The 23,750-nt window shown below is 56.5% G+C and overlaps 2 protein-coding genes across 5 annotated transcripts; one reads left to right on the top strand and one right to left on the bottom strand.

The window, feature by feature from the left end:
* Positions 1 to 845: 845 nt before the first annotated feature.
* On the bottom strand, positions 846 to 6,587 carry SNCG (synuclein gamma). Of its 2 annotated transcripts, XM_082406807.1 has the most exons (6): positions 6,514 to 6,587; positions 5,388 to 5,510; positions 4,516 to 4,557; positions 4,065 to 4,192; positions 1,381 to 1,452; positions 846 to 1,140 (listed from the first exon to the last, which is right to left on the bottom strand). In XM_082406807.1, exons 2-6 carry the CDS (start codon positions 5,506 to 5,508, stop codon positions 1,120 to 1,122), a joined length of 384 nt encoding a protein of 127 aa, XP_082262933.1. In that variant the 5' UTR covers positions 5,509 to 5,510; positions 6,514 to 6,587; the 3' UTR covers positions 846 to 1,119. The 2 variants fall into 2 exon arrangements, with proteins under 2 accessions (XP_082262933.1, XP_082262932.1); XM_082406806.1 differs by lacking the exon at positions 6,514 to 6,587 and having other exon boundaries at positions 5,388 to 5,601.
* Positions 6,578 to 22,204, top strand: MMRN2 (multimerin 2). 3 transcript variants are annotated; one of them, XM_082406735.1, is made up of 7 exons: positions 6,578 to 6,812; positions 15,202 to 15,330; positions 15,418 to 15,524; positions 15,624 to 15,704; positions 16,451 to 16,615; positions 16,779 to 18,560; positions 21,450 to 22,204. In XM_082406735.1, the coding sequence occupies exons 1-7, from the start codon at positions 6,655 to 6,657 to the stop codon at positions 21,833 to 21,835; spliced, it is 2,808 nt and encodes a 935-aa protein (XP_082262861.1). In that variant the 5' UTR covers positions 6,578 to 6,654; the 3' UTR covers positions 21,836 to 22,204. The 3 variants fall into 3 exon arrangements, with proteins under 3 accessions (XP_082262861.1, XP_082262862.1, XP_082262863.1); XM_082406737.1 differs by lacking the exon at positions 6,578 to 6,812 and adding an exon at positions 6,830 to 10,051; XM_082406736.1 differs by lacking the exon at positions 15,624 to 15,704.
* The last annotated feature ends 1,546 nt before the right edge of the window (positions 22,205 to 23,750 follow it).

Below are 23,750 nucleotides of genomic sequence, written 5' to 3'. Positions count from 1 at the left end.
ATTTTCGATGAAACTGGGACATGCCATTTGTTTTGAGGATTAAAGGAGGTAAAGCACTCAGTACAGTGTCCCACACCTGGAAGGAGCTCAACAAATGTTCATTTTTACTTTGTCTCTCAAGGCGGAGACTGGCTCTTCTGCCTCTCAGCTGTTGTGTTTTCTAATGATACTTGACAGAACTCTTTGGTGAAAGGGAAAGCCCAGGTCCAACTTGGTGGGGAGCTCAAGGCTGGGTGGGACCAGGTGGGAGGAGCCCTGGGGTCATGTCCTTCTTCGCAGAGGAGGGTGCAAAGAGTCCCTACTATGGGTTTAGACTTCCCATCTTTGAAAGTTACCATCTGCTCCAGGGAGGGGCGTTAGGTGTCCCTATTCCCAGAAGGAACTGTTCCACCAAGGACACACATGGAGGGAAGTCCCAGGAGGCCCATCCTCACCCTCTGCCGTCAGTGGGGTCCATTCCCGGAGGGTGAGCCAAAGCTCAAAACCTGGGGCATCCCGGTCTCACGCTCCAGCGGACAGTGTGTCCTTGAAGGTGTCTGCCCGAGCCAAAAGCAGGGCTGCCACCTCCATGTTAAAAGCCAGTGGGGGTGGCCTGCTTTCAATCCCTGGTCGGGGAACTGAGATCCTGCAAGCCACACAGCATGGCCGAAAAAAAAAACCCAAAAAACGGCAATGGTGGGGTGGCGGGGGGGTGGTGCAGGGGGACTCCCTGAAGGCAGTGCCCGCTATCAGTAGGTTCCAGAAATGCCCAGGGTGTTCCTGTAGCATACCTGGCCCAGCTCCTCTTCCCAGGAGGGCCCAGAGGGCGTCTTCATGAATGAGGCAGCACAGACAGGAGGCCTGAGTAGGTATGCAGTAGGGATTTGAGTTTTATTTGGAATCATTAAAAAAAAAAAGTTCATAGCAGCATCGGTGGGGTCAGAAGGACCAGAGGGGGTGAGGGGACAAGGGAGGCAGGTGATGGTGGTGGCGGCAGCATGGGAGGACCAGCCTGTGGGCAGCCAGGGGAGGACGTGGGGACCATGGGCAGCCCCATAGGTCACACTCCAGGACCAGACACTCCTTGTGCCAGGAGGGTTTGGGGTGTTCCTCAGGGCCTCCGAGCTCACTTGCAGTCCTCTAATCTCCTCCACTCTTGGTCTGGGAGAGAGAGAGACTTTCACACACAGCTCTGGGGCCCCAGCCCTCAGTGGCCACCCTGGGTGGGGTGGGGACAGGTGTCATCTGTGCCTCTCTGCCCTGAGGGGGTCATTCATGAGGAGACCTCACACTCAGGCTCAGGGACCTGCAGGTCAAGAGGCTCCTTTGAGGGCTCTGGAGCCCCAGGAGGGAAGCAGCTTGCCCAGGGACCCCCCGTAACACCAGGAGCCCAGATCCTACCGCCTCAGCCACTTCCTCTTCCACTTTGGCTGCCTCGTCCTCCTGCGAGGGGGCAGGTTGCTGCAGGTCCTCCTGTGGGAAAGCAAAGGGGATGTGGGGCCGGGTGGAGGGCACAGAGTCCCCAGCTCCTTGCAGCCAGGGCCTTGTCATGCTGGCCTCAAAGATGAGCAGAGGCCCTCATCATCTTGCTCTGTGTGGAGGGCTGGAGGTGAGGGAGGTATGAGGGCCAGATTGACCTTGGAGGTGATAGAGCCTCATGTAAGGATTCGCAGCGGGGGCTCTGTCTGATGATGCCAAGGCCTTCTGGGGGTACCAAGTACTCTTGAGCCCAGCTTCACCCCCAAGAGCAGATGCTGAGTCACTGACAGTCCCTGGTTGGGCCTCCTCCATGAGGAAGCCCAGTGAGGTGGGGTGAGCAGTGGCCCCTGAAGCACTAGGCCTGACCCCACCCTCGGTGTTCCTGAATCACATGATCACATACCCTTGTCCTCCTGTGACCCCAAAGAGCCCTAGGAGGAGGGGCATGTTATCACCGTTCACATGGGGACCCTATGCCTAGAGAGGCCAGGTATCCAGCTTAAGGCCTCAGAGCTCAAAGCAGAGAGGCTTGTAGGGATCAGGTCTGGCTTGCTCCAGGCCCAACCCTATCCCAGTAGCATGACTGCCACCCTCTTCCCTTCTCCCTGCCTCCTGGATGGGCACTGGGCTCAGGCTGGTCTGGTTGGAACCAGCAGGGGTTATATGGTCCTCTCCCACTTCCTGTCTCCTTCTACCCACCTACACCCGGCCAGGCGCTTGCCTGAGATGGCGGCCTGCCTGGGGGTGGTCGTGTGAAGCTGGTAGGCTGGGCAAGACTGGGTGATCAGCTTGGACCCTAGTCTCAGCACCTACCTCTGGAGGGTCCTGCCACCTCTCTGTTACCATGGGGCCATCCTGCCCCTTGGTGGACTGGGGCAGCCAGAGTTGGGGCAGGCTCTCCAAGCAAAGGACAGGTGGCCGCCTACCTAGTCCTGCTGCCCCAAGGTGGGTGCATGAGGCCAGTGGCATGAATGGTCAGACAGACTGGCAGTGCTGCATCCTTCTACGGTTCACTGGAGGGTGAGTCATGGCTGGTTTTTGGGTGTCACCAGGAAATGTCTTCCTTGGGGTAGCTCCAGGGGCTCACCAGCCCTCCTCCAAAGTCAGAGAGGAGTGCCCAGGCTTCTGCTCAGAGGTGCAAGGGCAGCCTGGCCCCATCCCAAGGCCTCTTTCGCTGGGGGATGGGGGAGGGAGGGGCCTGGGATCTCCTGGGGTACATTTGGGTCCTGCCCAGGGGCACTGATGATGATGATGTAGTCACCTCCCTTTGTCGGGTGCTCACCATGAGCAAGGCGAAGCTGCTTCGCGGGGTCCATTTCCCTGCATCATCACAGCCCAGTGACATGGATACTCTCAGCCTCACCCTCCCCCCACCCCAGGCATTTTACAGCTGAGAAAATGGAGGCCCCGAGAGGTTGAGTAGCTTCCCAAGGTCATAGAGCTAGGACGAGGCAGAGCTGGGAACTAGGAGCAAAGGCACCTGCCTGTTCCTAGGATCTGGAGACCTTGTGCTGGCCCTGGAAGCAGACACCTTGGTGCTGCCCCCAGAGCCAGGGGCAGGGTGACCCCCTACCCTTCCACCCACCCACTCCCTGGAGCAGGGATTCTTAGTGCTGGGTGCCTGGGACTCTACCGGCCCCTCGGGGCCTGTGCCAGGTAGGAGAGCTTTCTAAAGCACAGCCTCATACAGCTGAGACGGCACATCTCTGGAATAGGAAAACCTCCTGCCCCCAATGCTCCCACCATGATCTCCTGCTCAGAGTCTCTCTTTCAGAGCGCAGTCTCGGGAGCCAGGCTGCCCAGAGAACTGCAGGCTCACTCAGACTAGCCATGGGACCTTGATTACCATATCTCTCTGGGCCTCATTTCCACACCCTGTCTCATGGGATTTTGTGCCAAAGAAATGAGTTAGTACGTGTAAAATGCTTCAAGCAGAGCCTTTCTGTGGTGGGTTCTGGGACAGTTCTCCCCGCCAGCCTCCACCCCCTGGGAGAGCTCCCCTGCTCCTGTGCTCTCTGTTGCCCGGCATGCATGCACGCACACACACACACACACACACACATGGGCACACTCACACCAGGCACAAGCACGCACACACGCACACTCACGAAGGTGGAGGCAGAGGGTGTGGTCAGAACCCTCACTGTTTTTCCGTCACCAGGGGGCGCTGCTTCCCCGCTCCTCCTTGGAGGAGGAGGCCCTGCCCAGCCAGGCCCGGAGGGAGGCTGGACACTGGGTTGGCGGTGACCTGGCAGCTCTGAGCTGGTGTCCACTGCCCATGGGAGGCTGCCTGTCACCACTTGGGGCCTTCAGGACCCTGCTTTCGCTAGTGAAATGGGGTGTCTCCTAAATGCTGAGCACCATCAGGAGAATGTGGTTTTGAGCCTCATTCCAGTTGGGCCCCACACAGCTCAGCTCACAGGGGTGGTCGTGAGGATTCCAGGACTTAATGGATGTGACAACACCAAACTCAGACCAGGGCCCCTGAGTCTCCATTCCCCTGTATGTCAGCGTGGTGATAATGCCTCCTCCCCAGCTGGCCTCGCTGGGGCCCAGGGGAAAGGATGGGACGGGTCTGAGGGCCAGGCCTGGGGACCAGGTCTCACCTTGTGCACCACTCTGGAGGTGATCGCAATGTTCTCTGCTTCCTCCACGGTCTTGGTGGCCACGGTGTTGACACTGGAGACCACGGCCTCGCTCACAGCGTTGGCATGCTCCTTGGTCTTCTCAGCCACTGTGGGAGGAATCTGGCTGGCTTTGGCCCTGACCCCACCCCACCCGGGCCTGGCCTTCCCGTCAGGCCAGAGCAGCCCCTTTCCCAGGGCACTCAAAACTCTGGCTCTACTGGAGACCTTAGGCTGTGCCCTTTCTGACTCCAGGGGAGCTCTGACGACAATGGGGGCAGCCCACCCTGGGTCTAGCCCCAGATTCTGGAGAAGTCTGGGTCCGTGTACAGCAGGGGGGAAAGGAGGGGCCTGGGCTTGGGCCTTTAGCACCAGGGTGCAAAAGTCCCTGGACGTCCCAGCCTCCATGTCCCCGGGTCCTGGGGCTCCTCACCTGAGGTCACACTCTGCACAACACCTTCCTTGGTCTTGGCTCCTGTGGAGGAAGTGGAGGCGTCAGCCCAGTCCCACTCCTGGTGTTGGGAGGGGAGTGGGCCAGGCAAACACACCACAGAACAGCTGGACAAGCTGCAGGGTCAGTGGGAGGTAAGGATGGTGTCTGGGGGCCGGCCATCCTTTCAAAGGCCACTTCCTGCTGTGTCTGGAGGAAGGGAACGGATGGGAAGTGGACAGGACAGGATGGGGGGACGAGAGAGACCAGGCCTGAGGTAGGGTCTGGATCTCACGTGGGTACGGCCTGGGCCTCGGAAGCAGCGCAGGACAGGGTCAACGAGAGCTGAGTCATCGGCTCAGCCTCCTCTTTGGAAGGAGCTGATTGGGGTGGGGTGCGCGGGAGGCTGGACAGGACCCTGAGGGTTGGTCTCATCTCGCCTGACGCACCCCTTCCGTCTGGGCGGCGTGGGGACCTGTGGCCTGGCTGCCGAGCACCTGCTTGCTCAGTCCGCGGGGCTCCAGGCTCAGTGCGGCTTCTTTCCCGAGTCAGGGGGCCTGTGGGTGATGCTGGGCGGGGGCGCTGGTGTGCGCTGGTGTGTGCACCTGTGTGCGCACAAACAGGTGTGCCTGAGGGCTAAGTGCCTCCCTTGCTGTCCTGTCCCAGAGGCCCCTGGGGCCCTGAGGAGGCCCAAACAGACCATGGGGTGTGCGGGAGAGCGGCGGTCCTCCAGGGCTGGGAGACCCTGACTCAACTGCCAGGTCCTCATCCCTCTCAAAATGCCTCCCAGGGGCTGGGGGATAAAGTCAGGCCCAGGTAGCTGGGCGGCCACCAAGCTGCCCCGCCCTGCCAGGCCCTGCCACGCCCAAACTCACCCACATACATGACACCCTCCTTGGTCTTCTCAGCAGCCTCTGTCACCCCCTGCTTGGTCTTCTCCACGGCGCCCACCACACCCTCCTTGGCGATGGAGAAGCCCTTCTTGAAGACGTCCATGGCTGTGGGCAGGGACAGGGGCCTGACTCTCCGGGCGAACTGTGACTGGAGCTGGCTCGAGTGCTGCCGCAGCCGCTGTCCCTGCTGCTGCCTCTTATTGCCGCCAATGAAATATTGATGATGCAGCAGCGGCTGATGGGAGCCCAGCCAGCCCAGGGGTGGGGGCGGGGAAGGAGGGAGGGAGGAAGCAGGCTCGCCCCCCTTCTCCCAGGGTCCCCGAGCCCCTGCTGGCTCAACCCTCCCCTCCTGTCCCCTTCCCTCCCTGGAGGGGCCATAGAGGGCCAGACACATCCTTATCCATCACTGCCCTTCATTCATTTGCCACCCTGCGCACCCACAGGGGCATCCTTGACTGGATGCTCCCAGGCCTGGGGCTGTTGTATCTGTGTACATCTGGGGCAGAGAGGGGTCAGAGTTGGGGGCAGGCACAGAGAGGGGAGGTGCCTCTGTTACCAGCGTCCCAGGTAGGGCAGGGGTCAGGACCAAGCAGGCCTGTTAGGCAAGAGTGGCCAACCTCCCAGACTGGCCTGGGCTACCCAACTTCTCACCAGCACCATGGATGCCCCCATCCTGGGGCTCGGGCAAGGCCAGGTGGAGGAGCTGGGCCACAAAGAGCTGACCCAGGCCCTGGCGCCAGCTACAGACTGTGTGACCCTAGGACAGCTCCTTTCTCCTTCTGAGCCTCCACCCACCTGCTGGCTCCCACTGCCCAGTGGAGAGAGACGCTGAGTAGGCACGAGTGCCCCCCACTTCCTGGCCACCAGCATGGATGGGCAGCAGGTCCCCTGAGACTGATCCGACCGCTTCCTGCCGCCCCATCTCTGTGCTGGTGCGGTTCTCCTGAAGGCCATGGGGACATGCTTGGTGGGGCCACCTCCCCCCGTGTCTCCCACACCCCCAGTGTCCTGGACCCGAGTCCTCCCGGGGCACACAGGAACTGGCCTGCGTTGTTGGCTGCCCCTGTGGGGACCAGGCCGAGGGTGAGGGGGGCCGGACGAGACTCACCGGGTGGGCCGGCCCAGGCCACTTCCTCTCTTTGTTGTCCCCATGCTTTTTTTTCCTTCTGAGACTTAACTTAAAGACAACGTCACCAGCACCGGCAGTTTCTGGAGTCACCCACAGAGGCTGCGTCCGCCCCAAGCCAAGATGATCCTGACCCTGCTGCTCAGCGTCGGGGGGCCCCTGGGCTGGGGGCTGCTGGGGGCCTGGGCCCAGGTCCCCAGCACCAGGTTCTCCGATCCACATAGCCCCAGGCCACCTGGAGTCTGGAGGGCAGAGGCTGAGGACAGCGACCCCGTCAGACGGTAAGGAGGGCCTGGAGCTGGGGGAGGAAGTGGTACAGGATCTGAGTCCCAGCTCAGTCAAAGCAGGGACTCTCTGGACTTCAGTTACCCATATGTGAAATGGGCTCACACTATCTATCTGCTGGATCAGCCGTGAGGCTGAATGAGGTGCTAGGTGGCAGGCTCCCCTTTAGGAGGCCACCCCCAGCCGGCCTGGACTGGGTGCCCCAGGGCCCAGCCTAAGGACCACAGGAAGTTCCCCGCCTACCCACGGCAGGGAATGGTCCTGGAGGTTGGACAGGGCGGGAGCACTCTATGCCATTGACCACCGGGGTGCTGAGGGGCTGGGGTTCTGGAAGTTTCTAGCTGACCTGGGAGTGGCTCCTATTCTTCGAAGTAAGTCAGTTCTGAAAGCTGAGGCTGGCCCGGCCTAAGCCATAGAAGACAGATGCTCCTGGGGACTGGATTTGGATCTGAGTGCCCAGGGGGACTGGCACAGGCCCTCAGCCTGGCCCTAACAGCGCCCTAACAGTCGAGCAGTGAGCAGACAGGGTGCCCTGCTCTATTTCAAGAACAAAAAGGAGGCTGTGGCATCCAGCAAGCTCTGCTTCAGCAGTCCTCTGGAAATGGGCAGAATGGTCTTATGACTAGACCAGGACACCCTTTTCCAGTCTTTTTATGTGTCCAGGGCCAGGGATCCTCCTGCTGATAAGGTGCGGGGAATGTGGGTCCCTCCTCAGGGTACCCCTCAGTCAGAGCAGCAGGTGCCATTTATCGGACCCATCTCTGGGCTAGGCATCTTGCCAAGTGTTATCTCAATCCTCCTTACAGCCCCGGTTACAGAGGAGCCTGGGGCTCAGAGAGGCTAAGCAGCTGGCTAAGGTCACACAGCTGAGGAGAGCTAGAACCAGGATCTGAGTCTGACTCTAGAGATCATACTCTGGTCTCAGTCCCAGGGGTGCCTATTCCCCCCTGCCTCCCCCCGCCCAAACCAGACTTGGTTGAGGGCATCTATAAGGATTTGGAGGGTGAGAGGGGCCAATTTACACTCACCCAGAGTCTCCCGTCTGGGTGGCCGAGATTCACCGTCATGTTGGCCTGGCCCAAACCTTCCTGGGACAGTTCTCATACACCTCTGACACTTCAAGGTGAATGTGTTTGTTAGACACTGGCCCGAAAGCAGATTTGACCAGGGAGAGGCAGGAGGGTGAGAGCAAGCGAGTGTGCACTGCCACTAGGTGATGGAGGGGCGGGCCATGTGGGAGGAGAGGGGAGAAGCTGGGCCTGGAGAGACCCCCTTTCCTGCCCCATTCCCAGTTCTGCTCGGAGCTGGGAGGTGCAGATGGCTCTTGGTGGGGGAACCCAGTCACCCAGCTCTGATTTCAGGACCAAGGGTCCAGCCTTCCCTCCCCAAAGCTATCAACTCCAAGCCCCTGTCTCTGGGTGGCCGGCCTCCCTCTGACGAAAGGGAGTATGAGGGGCCCAAGTGGCTGGGCAGGAGGTAGGAGATGCTTCTCTTTCTCCCCAACTCCCACCCCGGGGCTGTGGGGAGGGACGGCGTTCCCTTAGCCCCAGGGAGCGTGGGTCTCCGGACTGCTCAAGGCCTGAGGGGGTCACTCAGCCATGGCCTGGTGGCCTCAGTGTGTGCAGGTGTGTGTGCAAGGGTAGCCCGGCCCGGGAACGCCCAGGCAGGAGTCCCAAGCCCTGGTCCCAGGAACCTCGAGGGGGTCCCAGCAGGCCTGCTGGTCTCCTGTCTACAACCCAGAAGCTGCAGGCCCCACAGGTCAAGCCCAGGTTGTCGAGGCCTCCGGAGGGGCTGGTGAGAAAGGAAGGAAGCGCCGCGCAGCTTCCTTGGGCTGATTGCTTCCCGTGTTCCTGTGAGGGGAGAGGCGGAAACGCGGCCCCAGCCCTGCTCCTGCTATGGGGAAGGGGAGGCGAACAGGCTCTCCACAGTCAAGGAGGGGCGCCACACCACCCACGCCACCCGCCATAAGCCTGGCGGGCCCGCCCCCCTGGCTGCCAGAGCCAGGGCCCTGCCCTGCATTTGCCCCTCATACCTGTATCCAGGGCCTGGGGGCCAGGGCAGGCCCTGGACACAGACCCAGATAAGACGCTTTGTGGACTTCCCTGGTGGCACAGTGTCTAAGACTCTGCGCTCCCAACGTAGGGCACCCGGGTTCAATCCCTGGTCAGGGAACTAGATCCCACGTGCATGCCGCAACTAAGAGTTCATATGCCGCAACTAAGGAGCCCGCATGCCGCAACTAAGGAGCCCGTGAGCCCCACCTAAGACCCGGCACAACCAAATAAATAAAAATAAATAAATTAAAAAAAAAAAAGACCTTTGAAAGGAGAAGCTCGAACAAAACAACGTGATGCTGGATGCCAGGTCTCAGGATGGAGGAGGTACATGGTAGGTGTAGGGTCACCCAGGAGCCCAGGAGCCCGTGGGGCTGGGCCCAGTGAGCCAGCAACGTGGGTATTTGGACTTTGTGGGGAAGAGGCTCTTTCTTTGATCCCAGGCTTTCGTGGGGGTGGGGAGAGCAGGAGGTTAGGATGTGGGTTCCTCAGATGCATGAGCGCTTCCCAGGCAGGACTGAGCCTGCTGAGGGGACTAAGCCAAGACCCAGGCAAGGTGCCCCATCTCCACATTGCTGTGACAGTACTGCAAGGTCGCCCCTGTTCTCTCCACTTTACACGTTGTGAGGCTCAGAGGGGTGGGGTTGCCACCAGGGGCCACACAGCTCCTAAGTGATGGGTCAGGCCCACATCGGCTGGGCTGCAAATCCCAGGTGTCCTCAGTTCTGCCTCCCCTAAGAGGGGTGGGAGTGTAGGAGCCGCTCCTCCCAGCAGCCCAGCTGGCCCCGGTCACCAGCATCAGTGTCTCCACACGGAGCGTTTGCAACTTTTGCAGCTGGGAGCTTGTGGCCCAGAGGAGTCACGCATATCTCTGGAGGTCACACAGGAGCAGAGTGGAGCCCAGACCGCTGGTCTCCGGGCCACAGCTGTACCTCCTGCACCTATATCTGTTCTCCAAGGCACAGGGCCCTGAGCACTAACCGGGAAGAGCCCCCACTGGCCTGAGCTACGCTCAGGGATGGACACCAAGTGGGCCTTGGGCTCCTCTGTGACTCAGAGACCAAGCCTGGCAAACTTCTCCCATGGAGTCATCACAATCACAGCCGCATCCAGGACCTCAGGGAGCCAGGATGCTAAGAACACAACCTCCTTCCACAGAAGGACTTAAAGGGCAGTTGCAGGTAGGTTTTACTGGCTGGTTAAGAGGCACTTAAGTGTCCCAACGGGCCATAGCAGCAGCACATTTATAATTCAGGAGGCTCAGGCTAACAGCCCTTTCCCTGCTGGAGGCTTTCTCTGCCTTCCTCATAGCCTCCCCCCACAGAGGGGCTGGGAGTGGGAGTCTTCTCCACATTTCCAGGACTGGAGGAAGGGCCTTGCTCAAGGTCACCCTGAGTCCAGGGACAGGGAGGGGAGGAGAGCCCAGGCCTCCCAGTTCCTATTAGAAGCTCCAAGGGGGGCAGCAGACTCTTTCCTGCCTGGGGCAGGAGGGCATCAGAAGCCATGTCGGAGGGCATCAGAGGCCATATCAGAGGCCCAGGACAGGCCCAAAGCAGGCTGGAGACCCTCACACTCATTTCTAGGCTGGCACCTGCCTCTCAGTAGACCACTGGGAGATGAGAGTGCCAAGAGAGCCAGGGCCCGAGGCCAGGAGGCAGTGAGAACAATGGGGCACTTCAGCGAGCTGGGCCGGGGGCTCAGTGGACCAGCGAGAAACTGCCAAGAGCCGGAGGAAACCAAAGCAAAGGTCAGGAATGTTCCCAGGGCTTCTGGGCCAGCAGCCTGTACTGTGCCAAGGGAGGGGAGCGTGGGCAGGGAGAACAGCGGCTGCTGGAGCCTGAGGTTTGGGCAGGTCAGGAGAGAAAGTTCCTGGGCAGGAAGGGTGGGCGGCACCGCTTCCAGTTCTAGGAACCCGAGGTGGAAAGTCCCAGTCACTCCCTGCAGGCTGGCCCAGACCCGGTGCTCCCAGGGTACAGGCCTTCTGGACCCTCTGCAGCCGTTCAGAGGGCACGCGAGGAGCAGAACTTTGTTTACAGCGGGTGTTTCTCAGCCTTGCACTAATGACATTGCCAAGTACCCCTGAGGCGAATCCCCTCTCCTCCCAACACACGCCCCGTTGAGAACAACTGGTTTACAGAAATACTTCTCTCTAGGTCTGAGCATGTTCCAGGAATTTCCATGGGGCCCAGGGCGAGGTGCGGGCTGCAGTCGCTGATCCTTGAAACAGTCTGTGCAGGTGGCCACCTTGCTCCCCGGCCCTAACCTCTGGGCCCAGCACTTTCACAGTCCTGTTTCTGTGTTGAGTGCACATCCTTTGCTTCCATCCTGATTTTCACATGTCCCTTTTACCATTTACTAGTCCCTCAGGGATGTACGGGTCGCTTCCGGGTCTCTGTTCCCACTCACTGGCTTGACAAATCTTGTGCTAACGTCCCACTGTTTTCTGGATTGATTTTATTTTTTTGGCCGCACTGCGCCGCTTGTGGGATCTTAGTTCCCAGACCAGGGATTGAACCCGCACCCTCGGCATCGAAAGCACAGAGTCTTAACCACTGGACCACCGGGGAATTCACGTCCCACTGTTTTCATTACTTGGCATTAGAGTCAGTCATAACAGTTAGATGAGGAACTCCTCACTTGTTGTCTTCCAAAATGTTCTTACCTGTTCATCTGCATTTTCTCTTCCAGATGGAAATTATTTTATTTTTAAGTTTCGTTTCTATTAGTTATACACACACATAAGCAGGGCTTAGAAAACTCTGGCATGGTGGGGCAAATCTGGCCCCCCACCTGTTTTGTAAATAAAGTTTTATTAGAACGCAGCCATGCCCATTATTTACATCCTGTCAGTATCTGCTTTCCTGCTACAATGGCCAAATTGAGTAGATGTAACAGAGTCTGTATGTCCTGGAAAGCCTATGCATCCTTTTTCCTCCCTGCACACTTCTGGTTTTCCCTGAAATAAACAACTGTCTTCGTTTTTTGTTTTAGTTTTTTTCCTTTTGCTTAGTTTTCTGTGTCTTTGTCACCATTCAATTCCAAACTCTCAGCTAGTTGTCCACATCTGCTCTCCACCTTCATTCCTGTCAGGTGTTTGACCACCTGTGTCTTCTTGGAGGTGCCTCTCTCAGAGCCTCCAGCCATGCTCCAGGCTGGACCATTGCTCACTCACCCCCTGCCTGTCATTGTCCTGGGGTCTCCCTTCACCTCGTTTCTGTGCTGGAACTCCTGTTTCCTGATGCCATGATTTCCTGTTTCTTGTTCTCTCTTGTTTTGGTGGAGCATTTCTGGCACAGTGGTCCTCAATCCTGGGCTGTGCCTTAGAATGACCCAGAGAGCTTTAAAATGCAGAAGACCAGGCCTTAATCCCAGAGAATCTCCTTTAACTGGCCTGGGGTGGGGCCTGTAGGCTCATATTTTTAAAGTGCCACAGGACGCTTCTGATGTGAAGGTTTGATGGCAAGATTGCAAACCACTGCTCTAGTAGATCCCTGATGAGGGTCCTGGGGAGGGAAATGTTTTGAAATCAATCTGGCTTGTTGAAAATGTCGTTATTTTGTGCTCCTTAAATTGATAGTTAGGCTGGGTATAGGATTCTAAATTGGAAATAATTTTCCTTCAGTATTTTGAAGGTGATTCTCCACTATGTTTTAGTGTCTGGTACTGCTGTTGAGAGGTTCAAGGCTATTCTATTTACTGATGTGTGTGTGTGTGTGTGTGTGTGTGTGTGTGGTGGGGAGGGGCTTGATTTTTTTCTCTGGAAAGTGTAGAATCATTCTCATTCCCAGAGTTCCAAAATTTCACAACGATGTGCTTTGCTGTGCGTTTATTTTCATTGTATTGTGGGTAACTGGTGGGCCCTTTGAATCTGAAATTCCACGTCCTTCTCTTCTGGACTATTCATTTGGTTGTTTTCATCAGTGATTCCCTCCCTCTGTTCTCTCCTTCTGGAACTCCTATTGTTTGGATGTTGGATTCCCAACACTGGTCCTCTATTTTTCTGATCTTTTCTGTCCTATTTTCCATCTCTGTTTGCTCTTCTTTTAGGGAAATTTCTTTAACTTTACCCTTTAACTTTTCTATTAAATTTCTTTTGCATTTCTACCATTATAGTTTTAATTTCCAAGGGCTCTTTTTTGTTCTCTCAGTGTTCTGCCCCCATTTTTAAAGTGGCTTCCTTTTCTTGTTTCTTGAATGCAGTAAGTTCTCTTATCAGTCTGGGAATATTAATGCAAATTTGGGGGGAAGTTCTTTTCTCCCTGCACAGTCTTGGTTTTCTCCAAGTTGATTTTCTTACATTTGCTCGTTTTTACCTCCCACTTTTGTAAGAGATTTTCCTCAGGGGTCATTCTTGGATGTCTGCCCGCTTAAGAGTAGAGAGGCTGGGAAGCTGATTGGAAGCTGAGTGGATGGGTGATGTTTTGTTATAGGATGCTCTGCTGGGCTAGTTCATTGGGGGGAACCCCTGGTGTCAGTGTCTTTAGGTCTTTCCCCTCGAGTGGGGTCATTTTTCTGACAAGCTTTTTCAGTCTGCTGCCAAGAGGGTACATGCAAGCTGCCAGGTTTCTGGGAGCCAAGTGGGAAGGCAGGCTGCGTGGTCTCAGCACTCAAAATAGATATGGTCACTCAATCCCCCTCAACTCACCCCACTGCCATTCCCAGCAGTATCCCTGTGTGATGGTACCTGGTGGGCCTGGGGCAGAGATCAGCTCCAGAGAATTAAATCCCAGCCTGAGAGCCACTCAATCACCAAGGGCCCTGAACATCGCCTCCCAACATCTCACAAATGTGGTCCTTTCTCCCGAAATCTACCACCATGGTCCAGTCAGTCCACGCTGCCAGTATCTCCCACCTAGACCCCTGACACCACCACCTACATCTTGCCCCCTCCCATCCTTTCTGTACCCAGGAACTAGGGTGGCTCTTTCATGTCACCTCCCTGCTTAAGCTCCTCCACGGCTCCCCATGCCTTCAGGACGGAGCCCTGTCCTCAGGGGGCACTCAAGGCCTCCATGGTCTGGCTTCTCCTTACCCCCATTGCCTCTCCTTGGCAGCCCTTTCTGCGCTCCCAGTCTCCGCACCTCAGTGGGGCCACACACCTCTATCACAGCTTCTGGTGCTTCACCTCACTCCCTCCACGTAAGATGCAGCCTAATCATCCCCTCCTCCCCAAAGTCTCCCCAGGTCCTAGCACCTATCACACCATCTGAGATCACCCACTCTCCCTTGGGACCCTGAAGATAAGGTTTGAGCCTCCACATTGGCACTGAGCCGGAGCCCAGCACCCGCTCTCACTAGGTGCTACATCGAACCGAGCCATGGAGGTCATTACCACTTGCAACGCTGGAGAGCTCTGCTCCGAGAGCTGACTGCGTGGGGAAGGGCCCTCTGACCTCTTGCTGAGTGCATCAGCTCTGCCAGCAGACCTGTGAGCTGGGGCTCTGTCAGCAGCAAGCAGCCCTCCACCCCGGATGTGCCGCAGCACACGCTGGTGGAGGGCACAGGAGGCAGGGTGACCTCCCAGGTGTTCAGGATGCCGAGTGTGACCCCCACACCACTCGTTACGACCTCAGTGTGGGTGACCTTTTCCACAGAAGGAACTGCTCGGCCTGGCTGCCTTCCCCTACGACTGTTTCAAAGTCCATTTCCACAATGGCCATAATGGGGCACGACCAGAGCAGGCGCCCTCCCCGCAGCCGGGTCTCCAGTGAGGAAGGATGTGGGTGGTAATGGGAATGGGGCAGGCTGCCAGGGCCGCCAGAGCGGGCAGGACAGCAGTGTTCACTGGGCACTTGGGAAGAGCCAGGCACTTGATACTCCTTTGCCCACTTGGAGGAGAGTATTATGATCTCCATCGCATAGATGGGAAACGAAAACTCTCTAAGCGCCTCACTCGAGGTCACACAACCAGAAAATGTGAAGGATTCGAACCCAGGACTCTCCAGCCCCAGCAGCGCCATGCTGCCTCCCTGGCACCAGGAGAAACAGGGAGATCCCTTCCTGACTCTGGTGGTAACTCTGTGACTAGCGGGGGGGGGGGCTCCTGAGCCTCTCTGTGCTGACCCGGGGGTGAGGGGTGCTTCCTGGAAGGCCATGGAGCAGGTGCCCTTGCAGGCGGGGTCTGTGGAGCTTTTGCTCTGGAGCAGAGGAATGAATAATGCAGAGCACTCCCTTCTCAGGCTAATGGATCCAGAATCCCCCAGACTGGGTAGGGCAGAGAGGCGGGGGTGGTGGAGGGGGGGCGCTCGGCACTGGCTCCCTGCTGACCTCTAGGAAGTGGGGGGCCTGGGTGTGGCTCAGCAGCCCTCTCTTCTGGCTTGTTCTTTTCCAGTAACTGGTGTCCCTACCAGAAGTCCAGGCTGGTCACCTTCGTAGCTGCTTGTAAAACAGAGAAATTCCTCGTCCACTCACAGCAGCCATGTCCACACGGGGCTCCGGACTGCCAGAAAGTGAAAGTCATGTGAGTCGGGGTGCAGCAGGGTGGGCTATTCGTCCAGGCCCTGTGCCGGCTCACCCTAGAGTCGCTGAGCCAGCCGTCTTCCCCCAGGTACCGCGTGGCCCACAAGCCGGTGTACCAGGTCAAGCAGAAGGTGCTGGCCTCCGTGGCGTGGAGGTGCTGCCCGGGCTTTGTGGGACCCGACTGCCAGCACCACGGTAGGATTCCCTGTGATCCCCCTTCCCCCTTGACCTCTGACCCCAGAGGTCATGCAGACCCTCTGACCTCTGGAGTCAACATCTGATGCTTCTCTGCAGATCCCAGGGCGATCCCTGAGCCTGAAGATCCAGGTGATAGCCTCCAGGAGCCTTGGGATGGGCCAGTTGACTTTGAACCTGGTATGCTGCTTTCCTGGAAGGCACGGGAGGGACAGGCGGGAAGAAAGAACCCATGTGCCTAGGGCTTTTCTCCTCTGATAGGGCAGTGCCATTTCAGGGAAGCTATGTCCCCAGAATCAGCAGGGGTCCCTCTGTGGCCCTGTGTCACCCTGCCCCCACACCAAGGCAGCCAGGTTACAGGGCCCTCAGTGACCTGCCTGCTGGTCAAGCACACACCCCCTTTCCCTTGACCCTATTTTCTGGGAAGGACAGCTTCATCCGGCACCCTCCTTGCCCCCTGAACTGCATAAGCTCCCATGTCCTGGGAGAAGGCTCCCCACAGCCCCCCTAACCAGGGCCAGGAAGTCATGCTGTCCCTGGTGATGAGTCAGCACAGCAGAACCACCAAGTGACACCATCTGTGAGGCTTTCAAGGCCGGGCCATAGTTGGGATGCGGAATAAGTTTCATCATGTGGTGAACGCCTATCTATTGACAAGGGCTGACTAGAATGATGTCGAGAAGCCGTGTCCCTGTGACTGAGGAGGAAAGTGTGCCATGGAGGATTAGTCATGTCTGCTGTGGGTTTGGGGGCAGGGTGAGGGCTCACTTGCCATGCATTTGCCCTTCTGGAGTTAAAGGCTTCTAAGCTCCTGCTCAGAGGACATCAGGACACAGCTCCCTGTTTCAATCCCCAAATTTCCTCTCTGCACCTCATGTTTTGCCCAGGCCTGGGAAGTTAGACACTTATGTCTCATGTGTATTCAGGCCACCGGGATGCAGAGATCAGCAACATGGTGGAGCAGCAGGAACGCCGGCTGGGAGATGTCCAGAATGACATTCACCACGTGGCAGACAGCCTTCCAGGCCTATGGAAGGCCCTGGCAAGCAACCTCACAGTGGCAATAACTGAGGCAAATCAGACAGAGCTTGGTGAGTGGCAGGTTCCAGGGTCTGAGGAAGAGCCCAGTCACATCCTAGGGGATGAGTGGGAGGGTAAGCAGGAAGGCCCATACCTCAGAGGCCCCCCCCAGTCGCCCCCTGGGGAGGCTGTCTGCTCCCGAAGGGCTTGTGTAAACACGTGCATCTGTTGTAGAGTTTCCCGGCAGATCCTTGGAGCAAGTGCTACTGCCCCACATCAACACCTTCCTGCAAGGACATCTCAGCCCCATGTGGAGAAGCTTCAACCAAAGCCTGAACAGCCTCTCCCAGGCCATAAGAAACTTATCTCTTGATGTGGAGGCCAACCGACAGGCCCTCCAGAGGGTCCAGGAGAGCTCTGTGGCCAGAGCTGACTTCCAGGATCTTGGTGCCAAATTTGAGACCAAGGTCCAGGAGAACGCCCAGAGGGTGGGCCAGCTACGGCAGGATGTGGAGGGCCATCTGCATGCCCAGCACCTGTCCCTGCACCAGTCCCTCTTGGAGGTCCAGGCCGATGTGGACACCAAGCTGAAGAAGCTCCTTAAGGCCCAGGAGTCCCCGGGGGTCAACGGCAGCCTGGTCCTGGTGGCAGCAGGGGCAGCAGCGAGGCCGGAACCAGAGAGCCTGCAGGCCAGGCTGGGTCAGCTGCAGAGGAACCTCTCTGCACTGCATGTGGCCACTGCCCACAGGGAAGAGGAGTTACAGAGCACCCTCGCAGACATGAAGGCCACCCTGGCCCAGCACGTGGATGAGATCAAGGAGCTGTATTTGGAATCCGATGACACCTACGAACAGATCAGCAAGGTAGAGCGGCAGGTGCAGGAGCTTCAGGTGAACCACACTGCGCTGCGCGAGCTGCGGGTGATCCTGATGGAGAAGTCACTGATCATGGAGGAGAACAAGGAGGACATGGAGCGGCAGCTCCTGGAGCTCAACCTCACCCTCCAGCACCTGCAGGGCGCCCACGCGGACCTCATCAAGTACGTCAAGGACTGCAACTGCCAGAAACTCTACTTTGACCTGGATGTCATCCGGGAGGGCCAGCGGGACACCACGCGTGCCCTGGAAGAGACCCAGGTGAGCCTGGACGAGCGGCGCCAGCGGGACGGCTCTTCCCTGCAGGCCCTGAGCAGCACGGTGGCCGCCCTGTCGCTGGCGGTGGATGCGCACCGGGCGGAGGCCGAGCGGGCGCGGGCCGACGCGGCGCGGCTCCGGAGCCAGCTGCGCACGCTGGGCGGCGAGGTGAGCGCGCTGCGGGCCGCTGAGGCCGAGATGCGACGCGAGATCCGCCGGCTGCACGGCTCCTTCGCGGCCCTGCTGGAGGACGCGCTGCGGCACGAGGCCGTGCTGGCCGCCCTCTTTGGGGAGGAGGTGATGGAAGATATGTCCGAGGAGTCGCCTGACCCGCTGCCCCTGCGCTACGAGCAGATCCGCACCGCCCTGCTGGACGCGGCCAGCGGGCTGCAGGAGCAGGCCCTTGGCTGGGACGCGCTGGCCGCCCGGGTGACAGCCCTGGAACGGGCCTCGGGGACCAGCGGGCAGGCCGAGCGCCTGGAGCCCAATCGGGACGCGTCGCCAGCGGCGGCCGGCGGGCCGGATCTGGCTGGGCTAGCGCGGGAGCTCCAGCGCCTGAGCTCCCACATGGAGCGCGTGGGCCGGTGCTGCGAGGCTTCCTGGGCCTCCTCCTTCAACAGCTCCCTCGAGGGCCTTCGCGAGGAGCTCTCCACCACCGAGCGTGGCTTGCAGCGGCACCAGCGCCTCTTCCACAGCCTCTTTGGGAACTTTCAAGAACTCTTGGTAGCCAACGTCAGCCTGGACTTGGGGAAGCTGCAGGCCATGCTGATCAGGAAAGGGAAGAAGCAGCAGAAAGGTCTGGAAGCTCCCAGGAGGAGGGACCGGAAGCAAGTGGAGTCTTTGGAGGATGCGCATGTCAAAGGGCCGGTGCTCTGGGACGCAGGTGAGTTGCCCAGCTTGGGAAGGAGGCTGGGGGAGTCTAAGACTGTGTTCTCTGCCGACAGCGCTTCTGCCTCAGAGGGGGCCGGGGTGAAAGAGAGCAGGATGACCATCAGTCACCCCTACTCAGGACTGGCTTTGCCCTTAACCCACCTTCTATTTAGGACTAGGGAGGGGCCCCTCAAGCCACCTGGAGTATTAGAAGGTAGAAGTCACATGACTGAACTGTCAGTGAGCAGGCAGAGCCCCACCACGGAGATGTTTGAGGCTCATATATACACCAGTGGTTGCCTGCCACTCTTAACTGTAGAGCAGGGAGGGGGGATGCCTCTCTTTCCTCTATAACCACACCCTCAAATCCCTCCAGCTCAACTCTTCGCCCGACCCCGCTTCACCCCCCATGTTTCTTTAAGCTTTCCCTTGTATACAAGTGAGTGTGTGGATAGGGGCTGGTGTCCTCTGCCATGGGCAGCACGCCACAAGAAGTGAATATAGGGGAAAGCCTCGGGCCCCAAAAGGAGCTCGTTCTGCTAACATAGTGGACCCATGCTGCTGCTCTGAGCCAGGTCCCCCACAATGCCTTTCTTGGGCTTTGCCATGTTGAATCATCACAACAGCCCAATGATGCATTATCACTGCTGCCATCTTACCTGAAACAGCGTTAGTCAGGCAACTGTCCTGCTCACACATCTAGTAAGCGGCACAGAGGAACCCAGTCTGGCTGTCTCTAGGGAGCTGGCTCTTCACCTGTGAAAGGCCCTTGACTGGCCCCTGCAGGGCCCTGGGAAGCTGCCTCTGAGGCTGAAGGGATGAGCAGCCAGCCTTCCCAGCCCCTCCCTGAGTGTGGCCCTGGAAAGTGGACCCCTACACTCTGTGCCTCAAGTGACTGTACCCTGCCAGAGCAGCTGGCCTTGGAGCTACGGCCGCCTCCTCACCCAGACCTGGGGCTAAGTACAAGGCTGCCATCTGGGCCGTCCATACCCTCGTGTAGCCTGGCACATGGGCAGTCCAAGGCCTTGCTGAGGATCCCACCGCAAGCCTGCCCTGCTCCCACTCACTCCTCACTATGGCCCTGCAGGCCAGTGTCTCCCTGGGAGCAGTGGACATAGCACAGGCTCTAAAACCACTTACGTGTCTCAATTTCTTCCTCTGTAAAAGGGAGAACCACTACCTTCATCAAAGGGTTGTCAGGAAGACTAGCAGATACATTTACCAAAAAACCTAGCACAAGGCTTAACATTGAGTAGAAACCAGTCAATGTTTCCCCATTTCTCCAGCATTTTCAGGGCTGAGGCTGTATCTACCTACACTCTTACATCTTTTTCTCTCTTGTGAGTGGTGCAAGGCCTCAGCTGCCTGACAGTTTAGGTATCTGGGTTTACCACTGCAATATTTTGTTATTTAAAAAAATTTTTTTCCTTAAAAGTAAAAATTCCCCCTTGTTTGTCTTATGGGAAGGCCAAAGGGCTTGACTCCGGCCCTGCAGGGAAGCCCACTCTCAGTGCGCCTGCTGGCAAATCAGTGAAGGACAACCCTTCCACCAAGGAGCACGTCGGGCCACTGGCTGGCCGGGGCGCTCCACAGAGGGCGCGCTAGTCCGGCCTTGCTTCGGCGGGGTGAGCGCGCCACCTTCTGGGTGCTGGGGGAACTGCAGAGCCAGTCTTTCTCACACAGATGGGAAAGCTATTCTGAACTAATTCTCAGAAAATCTTCCAGAACTAGAGAAAAGCAAAATTTTGTCATTCACGAGGATGCTGTTGGACTGGGAGCCAAAGAGCGGGGGCTCTAGTTCTGGGACCTAAGTCACTAACTGCTATGCAAATTGCTCCTCTTTTAGGCCTTGGTTTCATCCCCTGAGAAGTAGGAAGCTTGGTCTCAACAGAGAGGGGTTGGGGGGGCGGCCACAGAGAGCCCACAGCTTGAGGGGGCAACAAGGGAGCACGTGAGGAACATGACCTCATCAGTACTGAGGCCAGTGTCATGGCCGGAGCCCAGTGGGACTCAGCCTTCCCATCTCATCTCCTGGCCAGGCGGCCAGGCAGCCCTGCTGGCTCCTTCCTCTACACTGAGCGGCTTTTCTGGCTCCAGGCCTGTGCGTGGGCCTGGCGGGCCGCTCGCCTGTGTTCTCTGTTTCATTCTCCTTAGATTGGCTAAAGTGCTTCAGGTGGGAAGAGCACCAGAAGTCAGGAGATCCACAGCTCCCAGCTTGGTCATGTGTGTCGTCTGGAGCAAGCTTTCCCTTTCTGGGACTGCTTCCCCCTCTGTAATCCCAGGGCTCTGAGCAACATTTGGAAAACATTAAAATGACCAGCTTGAAAAGACTTTTCTTCCCTGGTCCCACCTGCTTTTTCCTTCTCTCTCTAGGGTCCTGTGCTAAACATCCAGTAGGAGCTACCCTTCATTCCTTAATTATCTCACCAGGGTTAGCATTACTACTTTGCGGATAGGTAATATTTTCTCTCTTTCCCCTGGTATCTCAAGATCCCTAGCAGGTGGCAGGAATCTGGGAGTCAGAGACCTGGGTTCCAGTCTCAGCCTGCCATTGATAAGCCATCTAGCCTTGGATGCCAGTTAAGCATGCAAGACTCAAAGTCTCCTCAATCAGGGTACTTATCTCTCAAGGATGTTGGAAAGAAGGATCAAACAAGAAAGTGCTTTGTTAAAATGTACACCAGTAGAGACAACAGACTTGTATTTTCCTTTCTCTCAACTAGTGAAATACTGAGAATTGGCCAGTTAGCTCCCAAGATACATTGCTATTGGGAATATCTGGGTTATCTAGAAATAGGACCTATTTCTAATGTTAAGAAGGCGAGGAAGGCAGGTCTCGGTACAATTTTCCACCCGAGGGAGTGAGGGGCTGAGTCACTAACACTTTCCTCCTGCATTCCAGGCTCCCCTGTGGCCTTCTACGCCAGCTTTTCAGAAGGGACAGATGCTCTGCAGACAGTGAAGTTCAACACTACTTACATCAACATCGGCAACAGCTACTTCCCTGAACATGGCTATTTTCGAGCCTCTGAGCGTGGGGTCTATCTATTTGCAGTGAGCATTGAATTCGGCCCAGGGCCAGGCACCGGGCAGCTGGTGTTTGGAGGTCACCGTCGGACCCCTGTCTATACCACCGAGGAGCAGAGGGGTGGGAGCCCAGCAACGACCTTTGCCATGGCTGAGCTGCAGAAGGGTGAGAGAGTATGGTTTGAGCTAACCCAGGGATCAATAATGAAGAGAAGCCCTCCAGGCACTGCATTCGGGGGCTTCCTGATATTCAAGACTTGAGTACCAGGCACAGCTCTGACCAGACACTGTGGACTTATCCAGCTCACCTTGGCCTGGGGCTCAGGCCAGGGTTGGTCTGGAGACCATCCAATTGGTCTAGCTCTTCCCTGGAAACCTTCTGCAAAGACAACGTGGTATTTGTGGCCTCCCTCTAGACGCACTGGGTCTGGCTGTTTCTTAACGAAGAGAAGGACTGGAATGCTTCTCTCCGGGCAGGACCTGGTCCGGGGACATGTGAACCTTGGGTTGGCGTGCCTTCGAGGCAGCATGGCTTGGATTCCAGCTCTTGGCCGTACCCTGTGTTCTATAGCTTCTTTGGTGTTTTGCTCCTCCTGTGGTTGGAAACTTCCATATAACACTTTAAACCTTTCTCCTGCTTCCTCTTCTCCTTCATCTTATGCTAGAAAATCATTCTTCCCTAGAAAGAATATGTTTAAATGGAAGTGACATTTTGGACAATATTGGAAGCCAGTCTCCACCCACTGCAGGGCAGTAGGAGAAAGCCAACCTGTTTTGGTATCTGTCAGTCAAAAATGGAGACAAAGACCTGGTTGAGCTAACCAAGGGAAACAAACTTAGTATCTTTTCCTTAGTTTCAGTCCTTCCTTGAATTTATCTGTAACTTTAATTTTACTTCTTTTTCTCCTTGCCTCATGCAGGGTAAAGGCTAAGACATGCCAAACACAAACTAAAATGTGTATAGCCTTCACCTTTTTTGCTTCCTCCAATAGCTTATGACCACCCTAGTTCTTATTAGCATTTCTAACCAGGAAGGGAGCTGAGGGAAGAGAAGGAAGACTGTAAAAATCTCCCTCAACAATCATCAACTTTGGAATAAAGTGAAGTCCTTCAGATCTCTGCCTGGTTTGCAGAGCAAACCAGGATGGCGAGCAAAAAGATTTGGTAAAGTAGGTAGAAATTCGGGACAAAATCAAACTATTTGGTATGTGATTTTCATTACTGCAGGCCATATGTGACTTCACAATTCCAGTTAATCCTACATAAAACACTCAGAGGCTTCCACAGTATCCACAAGAATACTGGATTAGACAGTACAGCTTAGAGTTGTGGTTATTCCTAAAATATCAATAGATGGTTTTCAAAAAATTACAGGTCCTGACGCAAACAGGCTTGAGAAAGCAGTCATCTACTTGTCAGGAAACATTTTTATTTTGGTAGTAGGTATTCAGTATTTGTTGAATATACCTCTCTCCGTAAGAAAATCAGATTGGTCTGGGTGATGAAAAAGGACAGAGTTGGTTGTCAGGGTTCCCAGCCCTTCTCATTGTTTCCTTGGGCTCATGGATTCAAATAATTGTCCCTTAGAATTTATTTACCACTAAGCTTGGTGTGCTTGAGATGCTAAAATATTCGTGTTAAAAGGAACAATATGCCAGGCCACTCTGCCACTGACGGTTTGACCTTGGGGTAAATCACAACCTCTCTTGAACGTTTCCATCTGTAGTATGAGGTGGTTAGTCTAACAGCTCTAAGTATCCTGGTATTTTATTTTCTTGACCACAGGTTTGGCTCTTGCCTACCTGCCCTTCCCTCTGGCCAGGGCCTCCTACCCAGTACAGCTCAGCTACAAGACCAATCCTGACCCAAGGCGTGATGTATCTGGGCCACTCCTGAGCAAAGGTTGGAAAGCCAGTACCAAGTCATCCTTGCTGCTAGAAAGACAATGCTGTGTCTTCTTTCTGCTCAGTTCTGCTATTACTGGTCAGGCTGTGCTGATGACTAAATGGAAACATGCGGGTAATACAGTCTTCTCATTTAAGACTTTCATTTGGAATTTACTGCATATAATAAGCAGAGTGAATTGATCTCCTCTATAAGGGGCACATGTCCTGCAACCCTCATATGGCTGGTGCTATTCAACAGGGAGGTTATAAATGAAAGTGCTAACTGGTAA

This window comes from Balaenoptera borealis (genome assembly GCF_965194805.1).
Source record: "Balaenoptera borealis genome assembly, chromosome: 10".
Lineage (NCBI taxonomy): Eukaryota > Metazoa > Chordata > Mammalia > Artiodactyla > Balaenopteridae > Balaenoptera > Balaenoptera borealis.
This window is presented reverse-complemented; position numbering and strand designations above follow the sequence as displayed.

Excerpts from the sequence above, each read along its gene's own strand:
- MMRN2 (XM_082406735.1), top strand. The coding sequence starts at position 6,655 with ATGATCCTGACCCTGCTGCTCAGCGTCGGGGGGCCCCTGGGCTGGGGG. Across the intron at positions 15,705-16,450 it reads GCCAGTTGACTTTGAACCTG|GCCACCGGGATGCAGAGATC; the intron begins GTATGCTGCTTT and ends ATGTGTATTCAG. Across the intron at positions 18,561-21,449 it reads GCCGGTGCTCTGGGACGCAG|GCTCCCCTGTGGCCTTCTAC; the intron begins GTGAGTTGCCCA and ends CCTGCATTCCAG.
- SNCG (XM_082406807.1), bottom strand. The coding sequence starts at position 5,508 with ATGGACGTCTTCAAGAAGGGCTTCTCCATCGCCAAGGAGGGTGTGGTG. Across the intron at positions 4,558-5,387 it reads GGAGGGTGTCATGTATGTGG|GAGCCAAGACCAAGGAAGGT; the intron begins GTGAGTTTGGGC and ends CTTCCTCCACAG. Across the intron at positions 1,141-1,380 it reads AAGAGGAAGTGGCTGAGGCG|ACCAAGAGTGGAGGAGATTA; the intron begins GTAGGATCTGGG and ends TCTCTCTCCCAG.